The sequence below is a fragment of the Ursus arctos genome, unplaced genomic scaffold (genome assembly GCF_023065955.2).
Source record: "Ursus arctos isolate Adak ecotype North America unplaced genomic scaffold, UrsArc2.0 scaffold_33, whole genome shotgun sequence".
Classification (NCBI taxonomy): Eukaryota; Metazoa; Chordata; class Mammalia; order Carnivora; family Ursidae; genus Ursus; species Ursus arctos.
The window spans coordinates 5,358,661-5,369,119 of NW_026623019.1; the positions used below are offsets into that span (position 1 = coordinate 5,358,661).

Here is a 10,459-nt window from a genome sequence, read left to right on the forward strand (position 1 = left end):
CGCGGGGCCCCCGAGCTGCCCCGGGGCTCAAACACCGGCCTGGCTGTGCCTGCAGGGCGCTTGGGGACTTGCTGGAAGAGGTTATCAAACACGCGCACCAATAAACTTGAACGAACCTCCCGCGATGTACATCAGGGGGTAAACGAAAAAAGATGTTTCTGAGGAAGCGACGCCCCATTACCAACCAGGCAAACGGGCGGGAAATGCACTCCGCTATGAGGAGCAACACCTTTTCTGATTTTACCGGTTAAAGTGGGCACCACAGGTCTCGGATGCGCTTCCTTAGTGGGGAGGGCAGAGAAAACGAATCAAGGATTTCAAGAACTGGAGCCCGCTACCTACCATGCTCTGAGGACCCCGGGGGAGCTCAAAAAGCCAGCTCGCGGCCATCTCGCACCTCGCGCCTCCCGCCTCGCGCCTGGGCGTTCTCGCGAGGTCCGCACGCGCTCGCCAGACTGCCAGGCGCGCGTGCGCAGCTCGGACCTGGCGGGAGGGGGCAGGTGCTGGGAGGAGCGGGACCCGCGACAGTTAGACCGCGCGGTGGACTTGGCGGCGGGGGCCCAGGGATGCCGCGGCTCCTCTGCGTGTGTCTGCTGTCGCTGGGGCTCCTGTTAGTTCGGTTCTCCCGTGAGCTGAGCGAAATCAGCAGAGCCAGGAGGCTGTGCGGCAGGCACCTCCTGAAGGAAATAGTAAAACTCTGTGGCAATGTCAATTGGAGCTACTTCGAAGAGGAAACCCCCATGCCGCCACTGTTTCCCCAGGACAACGAGATTGAAACCTTCATCCCAGACCGGTTGGAAAGCTCCCAAACCACTTTCCCGGCTTGGGCGAGAGGCACTAACCCAGGTAAATACATAAACCGAAGGCATGTTTGCTCATCCTTGTACTTTCTTTTACCCCAATCTGCTGTGCCAGATGGTGAGTTTCCCCAGGAAATGGAATTTGTGCCTAGTACACAGATAAATAAGAATTTTTATAAGCCGATATATCGCGGTTAGGGAAAACCTCAATGAAGCTTTTTTAAAAAACCTAGACGAAATAAGTGTACACATATAAATGTATACATTTATGTAAGAATGCGGCTTCTTCCTTAGCTTTCCTTTTCTGGAGTACACTTGTTTTTGTTGCTGTTTTTGTTTGTTTTAAATATTTTATTTATTTCAGAGAGAGAGACAAAGAGAGAGCATGAGCAGGGGGAGCAGGACCCAAGGAGTGGGAGGAGAAACAGACTCCCCGCTGAGCAGGGAGAGGAATGTGGGGCTGGATCTCAGGACCCTGGGATCATGACCTGAGCAGAAGGCAGACCCTTAACCATCTGAGTTCACTTGTCACCTGGCAAACCCCACTTTGTCCTTCGGAGCCTCTGAGGTTTCATTTTCCCTGTGAAGTCACCACTGACCCCTTCATAGCTACTCACTCCATTCTGTCTACCACAATATCTAACACATAGATAGATCTACTTGACCATCATCAGGACCAGCCGCATAATTGGCCCAACCCAGGTGCGGAACAAAAATGCAGGGCCCCTTGTTCAAAAGCAGGAAAGGGCCAATAAAGGTACTAAAATATAAAGCTTCCTCCCCCCCTTTCTTTGTATGTTATCTCCTCTGCTCATACACATGGTCTATTCTCCCAACAGATTTCACTTAAAAGCTCATGTACTTAACACTTCACTTACAAGATGAAATTTTTGAGAATTTCAAGACTTGACAACAGAGCGTTAAAGAAAATGCAAGGTCCTCCTCAGTGCTGGGTCTGTGTGCGCAAAAAGTCTCTCCCTTAAGGCCAGTCCTGTATACCAGACCATATTATAGGGCTTATTTCATGCATGTATTTTTTAAAAATATTTTTTATTTAGTTATTTGACAGAGAGACAGCGAGAAAGGGAACACAAGCAGGGGGAGTGGGAGAGGAAGAAAGCAGGCTCGCAGGGGAGGAGCCCGATGCGGGGGCGGGATCCCGGAACACCGGGATCACGCCCTGAGCCGAAGGCAGATGCCTAACGACTGAGCCACCCAGGCGCCTCTATTTCATGCATGTTTTTATCTGAAACGCCTTGCAGAAGGCCTAGAACACAGTATTGCTTAATATATATTGAATGTATACTTAATGCTTTTAAGCAGTCTTTAGGAAGAATATTCCTGTTTCAGATTCATTGTTACCTTCTAACTGTATATTTACATTTTAGTACCAACATGGTTTGTCATTTTAAAAGAAAATGCACTTTCTATAGGCTGTCCATAGCATAGTGTCATTGAAATTATTGTATTTTAAAGTCATTCAATTACTTTAATTTGATTTGGACAAATTTTGCAAAAGGCAAGATTTCTGAAATTAAGGAAAGGAGTGGACTATCATGCCAAAAAACACCCGATGTAGATGACGGAGACAAACTAAAATTGCCTCCCACATTATAGGCACTCATTTTAACTTACTAAATGAACCAATGAATGAATGGAACTTACTCCATTCTTCTATTGCTGCTAAGGGAATGAAAACTTTGAAAGACAAAGAATGGAAACCATCAGACTGATTCTTGATCATTTTCTACCATCAAACCTACCTACATATAAACTTACTTTATTTTGCTTTTATAATGGAAGAAGCGTCTCCCCCCAGTCATCCACTTGTACTTTATTTCAGCGATTCTCACACTTTCATGTGCATATGATTCACCTGGGGAATACTGTTAATGTACAGGTTGTGATTCAGTGGGTGGGGCCCTGAGCGTCTTCGTTTTTGCAAGCTCCCAGAGAGACCTGATGCTGCTCTCACTACCTATACCGTAGTCAAAATTTTACATTCAGACATCCAAGCTTGAGTTTGTTATTTAAAAAGAGCCTAGAATCCCTTTTCTCAACAAAGCCTGCTCTGGAGACTATTAATTTTTATAAGAACCAACTTTAAAACTCAAAGCTGTGCTTGCTTCAGTAGCACATAAACTGAAACTCAGAGCTGATTAATGACTGCTTTGCTTTAGGTGTTATTCACACTTCCCTGGAGAGATAAGTGTCATTAATTCAATGAGGAGAGAGCTGCAGTGAAACAAGATTTGTAGGAAATAAAAATGTATCTTACAGCATTCTAGAATTGTCATACCAATGAAACATGTTACTGTGGCAACTATGTAAAGGACAGTTTTCTAAAGTGGAAATGTCATGTGGCCATAAAGCCATAGTCGTTTTACAATGTGTGGAAGAATGAAAAATGGATTTAAGTTATCAATATGTATTTGTGGTAAATTTTTAAAAATTATTGACCTAGTGGCACCTGGGTGGGTTATTTGGTTAGGTGTCTGCCTTTGGCTCAGGTCGTGATCTCAGAGTCCTGGGATGGAACCTGCCTCAGCCTCCCTGCTCAGCGACAGTCTGCCTCTCCCTCTGCACCCCTACCCCACTTGTACTCACTCTCTCCTCTCTCTCAATTAAATAAATAAAATCTTTAAAAAATTTAATTAAAAAATTATTGACCTATAGGGAAAGATAACATTCAATATATCCTGTTAATTTCCAATGAATAATTAGAAGTCATAGAGAAGAGGTACATGTTCTCAATATAGAATATATAATTATGCCATTTCTTTTTCATTTGAATGTGGCTGAAAAGTTAACTTTTATTAGCTTGTACTAGCAAGATACATTTCTATGTTAGATCAAGTCAATTATCAACAATTTTAATCTTCTGATTATCTATTTGAGTCTGACACAGGAAAAGATAGTTTAGTGCACTGATATTTTAAAATGTTTTTCAGAACTACTCATATATAACTTGAATCTGAAATTGTGTGCTTCTTGATAGTGGATCCTTAAGGATATGGGCTATGTCTCCAAGACCTACCCCATTATATTTCTAAATTCTGGCTGAGTATGGTGCTTCCTAGCTCTTAGTGCCAGGTGAAATCATTAATGCTTCATCACCAGCTTTTCATAATCCATAACCCCTATTCCAGTTGGATCAGTCATATTCCCTACACATCTATTCTTGTTTTTTAGATATCGTTATCACAAATGGGCTATGCAGGACCCCTTTCTTTATATATTAATTCAGCAAAATTTGAATGCCTATCACATGCTGGGTATTTTTCTTGGTGCTTGGAGTATAAGAGTGAAGAGTTTTACTCAGGTAGCAGTGAAGACTTCTGCCCTCCTGAAGCTTATAGAATAGTGAAGATAGATAGTAAGCATAAGTACATTACACAGTGTGTTAGAAGATGATTAGTCTTGGGGCCGCTGGGTGGCTCAGTTAAGCATCTGCCTTCGGCTCAAGTCATGAACTCAGGGTCCTGGGATCGAGTCCCACATTGGGCTCCCTGCTCAGTGGGGAGTCTGCTTTTCCCTTTCCCTCTGCCCCTCCCCCTGCTTGTTCTCTCTCTCACATAAATAAAATCTTAAAAAAAATATGATTAGTCTTCACATATCTCCTTTTTCTACTCCTGTTCTCCTCTCATAGGCAACAATTCCAAAGTGTTTATTATGTGTTTTTATTTTTTGTTTTTTGGCAGATTGTGCATTTTTTTCCTGTGCATGATTTTTTAAGATATACATAAATGGTATTTTTCAAAGATTTATTTTTTAGAGAGAGAGAGAGACCAAGATAGCACATGTGCGTGGAGCCGGGAGTGACATTAATTGACATTTTAAAGGCATCACTCTGGCTACTGCATTGAGGACAAGCTATAGGGAGGCAAGAGCAGAAGCGGAAGCTTGCTCTGGGGGTGCGGTAGTAGAGGTGATAGCAGCCGGATGAGACAGGAGCAGTGGTGGTAGTGGAAATTGTTTTATTCCAGATATATTTGGACAGATTTTATGTGAAATATGAGAAAAAAGAGAAGTCAAAAATGATTCTAATATATATTTTTAATGTGATCCCAAAGTTTTTGCTTTAAACATCTGGAAGGATAGGGTTTCTATCAACTGAGGTCTGATAAACTCGGATGGAGTTTTGAACATGTTGAGTTTGAGACACTGAAGTGGAGACGATGAGTAGGAAGAAGGATATATGTGAATCTGGGTTATGGAAATAATCTCACTTAAAGATAGGAATTTAGGAGTCGTAGGTGTATAGATGATTGTCGGAGCCATAAGACTGGATGAGATCACCAAGAGAAGTATACATAGAGAGGAGTGCCAAGGACTGAGCCCCGGGAGACATCAGCATTAAACAGTTGGAGGAAGTATTGCAAAGCAGATAGAAAAGAAACAAATAGACAGGTGGGAAGAATGTGGTGTCCTAGAAACGAAGTTAAGAAAGTGTATCAAGAAGGAATGTTTCTGATGAGTCAGATAAGATGAGAATTGGTTGTTCAGTTTAGTAATATAGAGATCATTCGTGACCTTGAAAAGAGAAGTTTTGGGGCAACGATGGAACATAAGCCTGATTAGAGAGGGTTCAAGGCAGAAGGAGAGAAGAGGAATTAATCAGTACTAGAAAACAGTCAAGGAGTTTTGCTACAGAGGGGAGAAAACAAGCAGGATGGTAACTGGCAAGGTAAACAGGGCCAAGAGGAGTGGTTTTGGCTTTTTTTTAAGTGGGAGAAATAACATTTTTTTGCTTATAGGAGTGAAGAGTTGATGATGAAGGGTATAGAGAGCATTGCTGGAGTGATGCCCTGGAGTCGGCAAGAGGAGAAGAGATATGGTCCCTAAATGGAGGAACTGGCTTTAGAGTGAATAGTTCACCTATGTAAATAGGTAGGAAGGCAGAATGTATGGGTACAGATGTTAAAAGAATAAAAAAAAATAGTGAAGGGCCCAAATGCAAGTTCTCTTATGATTGCTTTCATTTTCTTATAAAGTAGAAAGCAAACCCGATTGAGAGTATGGGAATCTAGTCATGTGGTAAATTGGACTGATAGATTTGGGCATCTTGACCTATCTTTGCATTTTTGGAATAAACACTTTCTTAATATATTTGTAAAATATGTTTATGGATTCAGTTAACTAATATCTTTTTTAGGACTTCCAAATAAACATTTATAAGTAAATGGGCTCACATGAGTGTTTTTTTTTTAAATCATATTGTTCTTACCTAGTTTTGGAATAAAGAATATACTAGGTTCATAAAATATGCTGGGCAGCTTTTGCTCTTTTCCTCTTTTCTTGGAACAACCTGTATGTGATTAGAACTTACTGTTCTTGAAAAGCAGGTAGACCCTACCTCTAAAATCATCTATGTCTGTCTTTTTAAATTTTCTGTGCCAATAAAGGCATCTTGTATTTTTCTAAGGATTCATCCATTTCATCTTGATTTTTAAATATATAACACTCATAATATTCATTTATTTTAAATACTCAGTTTTATTTGTTGTTCTTTTTTGTTGTTCCTTTTCATCTCTTCTTTCTTGATTAGTCTGGCTAGGGTTGTATTTATTTTATTAATCCTTTTAAAGAACCAAGTTTTGGGTTTCTAAACATTTATAGTGTTTTGGTTCTGTATTTCACTGATTTCTTACCTTCTTACTACTGTGGGTCCTCTTTGTTGTTCTTTTTCAAATTCATAGATCTGAATGCTCATGTTTAACCTTTCCTGTTTTCTGGTGAGTAGAGCTTGTTTCTCTCTACCTCCCCAGTTTGACATATAGTTTTCATTAATTGGTCTTTAGCTGCCTTCATTCATGTAAAAGTTTCCTTTTTATTGTCTTTTTTTACCCTTTGAGTAACAGAACATGGCACATCCCAACAGGAAGCTCTTTTTTCAATTTGCCTGCACAGTCTAATTTACTTTTTCCCGTGTACTCTATTAATTATGACACATCTTAATTCATCACATATTTATATCTGTCTTAGATGACTTAGCATTCAGTATCTTTAATATCTATCCTAAAGTGTTAATGTTCCACAATTCAGCTTACACATTTTAAATACAAAGTTAGTAAATAGTGTTCTAAAAGGACTCTAACTACAAGGTACAGGGATTCACCTAAATAATTTCGAGAAAAAATGGTGGGGGATATAGCTATTACAGAAACAAGATCTAGGAAAGAACTTTGAAAGTCTCTGGAAAGCCTGAGGAATCACATCAGCTTTAAAAACCACCTTCTCTCTTTTTCTCTCCCTCTCTGAATCTTTTCTCCTCCAATATATGTTTCTTTATGACTTTAGCTTGTCATGACAAGCTTCATAGTACCCTTTCAGTTCTGTTTCTCACTACTTCTTAGTTCTATCTTCAGAGAGAGGACATTGATTGGGCCAACTCATGTTTTCACATGGCATGGATTGCTGGCCACCATAGTACATTGATTTCTTTGGGGTCAGGTAGTAACAACCTGTAGTCACGGTTCAACTGTGGCTGTAGGGTGGTCTTATAGTTCAGAGCATGGCTGTCTAAGGGCTGGCTCTATAGCAGTGGTTACAGGCAAATGTATCCTCCTAGAAGGGACAGTAGATAGGCAAGGGCAATGACGGAAATCCAAAAAGCCTCCAAGTAATTACCTTCTGAATTTATTTTAATTTCTTTCCAGTAATACTGAATAAGTTAAGAGCAGTGTAATAGCAGTCAGTTCATTGAGCATATCGCCACTTCTTCAACTCTTCATAATTCAACAACAAACAAAATGGTTATAAAATATGCAAAAAAAGACAAATACAGTAGTTCCCCCTTATCTGCAGGGTATATACTTCAAGACCCCTCGTGGATACCTGAAACCAGGGATAGTAAGTACCAAACCTTGCATATGTTGTTTTTTCCTATACATGCATACCTACAATAAAGGTTAATTTATAAATAAGGCACAGTAAGATATCAACAATAATAAAATATAACAATTATAATAATACACTGTAATAAAAGTTACATGAATGTGTTCTCTGTCTCTCAAAATATGTTATCTGTCCTCACCCTTCTTGTGGTGATGTGAAATAATAAAATGCCTATGTGCTGAGATGAAGTGAGGTTAATAACATAGTCATTGTGACATAGCATTAGGCTACTACTGACCGTCTGATGTTCTGTCAGAAGGGGGATCATCTGCTTCCAGACCAGAGTTGACTGCAGGGAACAGACAGCAGGGAAAGAGAAACTGCCAATAAGGGGGGACTACTGTAACCCAAGTAGAAATGGGCAAAGGATTTGAATAGACATTTCTACAAAGAGGATCTACAATAAGCACACAAAGAGATGCTCAACATCATTTGTCAGTAGGTAAATGCAAATCAAAACCACAGTGGGATATCACCTCCCATCCACTAGGATGGCCATGATCAAAAATGGAAAACTCAAGTGTTAATGAGGGTGTGGAGCAACTCAAATCCTAATATATCAATGGTGGGACTATAAAATGATGTAGTCACTGTGGAAAATGGTTTCTCAGAAAATTAAACAAATTAACCTTAAGATCTGGCAGTTCTACTACTAGATTTATACCCAAGAAAATTACAGACATATTTTCACACAAAAACTTGTATGTGAATATTCACAGCAGCACTATTCATAATAGCCAAAAGGTAGAAACAACCCAAATGTCCATCAACTGATAAATGTATCAACAAAATGTGATATATCCATACAATGGAAAACTATTCAGGCATAAAAGGAATAAAATGCTGATACATGCTACAACATAGATATGTGAAAGAAATCAGATATAAATGGCCACATGTGTGTGGTATGATTTCATTTCCAAAATAGGCAAATACTTAGAAATGAAAAGTAAGTCAGTGGTTGCCCGAGGCTGGAGGAAGAGGGAAACAGGAATGACTGTTCACGGGTATGGGGCTTCTCTTGGGGCTGACACCAATGTTCTGGAATTAGATAGTGGTGATGGTTGCATAACCTTGTGAATATACTAAAAAACACTGAATTGTATGCTTTAAAATACTGAATTTTATGACATGTGAATGATATCTCAATAAAAAATGTCTTTGCATAAAAAATGTGCAAAAATTTTTAAGCTTTTTTATAGGAAAACACTACTTAAAACCATTTTAGTTAAGATATATACATTGCTTTTGAAAACCATTTTATTATTCAAAATGTAATTACTTGTTTTTTAATAATTAGCAGACTTTAGGGGCCCCTGGGTGGCACAATCGGTTGAGCTTCCAACTCTTGGTTTCTGCTCTGGTCATGATCTCAGCATTGTGAGATCAAGCCCTGCATCAGGCTCCGCACTCAGCACGGAGTCTGCTTGAGATTCTCTCCCTCTCCCTCTGCCCCTCCCCACGCTGGTATGCTCATGCTCTCTCTCTCTCAAATAAATAAATAAATCTTAAAAAAAATAATTAGTGGACTTTAGTATTCTAGTATTATGATTAACTTTTCATCTAAAGGAAGATTTTAATAAAGTAGGATTTTTTTCTTGTCTCTCAACAGTCTCTACTTCTGCCTCTGAGGAAGAAGCGATTAACAGTTTGGAGATGTCACCACTGCCTGAGTATAGATATATAAGGGCCAACTTGCCACCTGATAAGACAAGAGAATTTTCCTCATCACAAGATACCAATCAGTATATTCATGAAATTTCAGAATTTCAGAAGAAAGATACAAACAAAATTAAAACCTTACGCAATGTGTTTTGGGGGAATCATCCCCAAAGAAAACGCAGAGGATACTCAGAAAAGTGTTGTCTTAAAGGATGTACAATAGAAGAACTCAGCATCGCATGTTTTCCATACGTTGAATATAAAAACTTACAGAAACAAGTCCCATCATTTGTGACTGAGATATACTAACCATCATAGGAATTATACTAACTTAATAAAAGCTTAATATATTTATTTTACTTTATTTTTGGTAATTGTCCTTGTAGGTTCTTTGCTGTGAACACCATCTGAAAGTATTTGCAGGTACTTAGCAATACTTTACGGTAATAATAGGAATCTTTGGTAATTTTGTTAACCCCAATTTTTCATATATTTTTATATTTGAAGATGTTACTGGAGGTGCTTGGAACTCTCTCAGGCTGCATTTAAATAGATTATGGTATGTTCTGCATTCCATCTCTATGACACACAGACTAATGCCCGGTGACTATTAAGCTCACTCCAGTATGCCAGTGAGTCTGTCCCACCATCTTAAAAATAACTAACCAGCTACCACTCCTAGTAGGAGCCCTTATACTGTGATAGTACGTACTCTTTTAATTCCTTGAGTTTTATTTTAGTAACTGGTCAGAAATCTTCTGTTTCTACTGAGGACTTAAAGAGAGTTCAGGGAATGTCTCTAACTTGCAAAATCTCTCCAAGATACACTGCTTTGAAGGTACTGATATAATGTGATACTCTGTTTTGGCTTCGTCAGAATAGAGTGCTGACCTAGCTAGCAGTGTCAGCAGCACCTGGGAACTTGTTAGAAATGCAGTTCTCAAGTCCACCCAGACTTGCTGAATCAGAAACCCTGGGTGTGGGGCTCAGTGATCTGCGTTGTTACAGGCCCTCCAGCTCATTCTGAAGTCGGTTAAAGGTCGAGAACCACTGGTAATAGTCCTATGGAATACTGTCAAAATCCTATGACTTATGTGCCT

At 39.5% G+C, this 10,459-nt stretch overlaps 1 protein-coding gene across 1 annotated transcript; it reads left to right on the forward strand.

Annotated features, from left to right (window-relative positions):
• The first annotated feature begins 396 nt into the window (after nucleotides 1-396).
• Nucleotides 397-9,694, forward strand: INSL6 (insulin like 6). Its single transcript, XM_026519240.4, has 2 exons — nucleotides 397-846; nucleotides 9,310-9,694. The coding sequence occupies exons 1-2, from the start codon at nucleotides 567-569 to the stop codon at nucleotides 9,666-9,668; spliced, it is 639 nt and encodes a 212-aa protein (XP_026375025.2). The 5' UTR covers nucleotides 397-566; the 3' UTR covers nucleotides 9,669-9,694.
• Nucleotides 9,695-10,459: the final 765 nt, after the last annotated feature.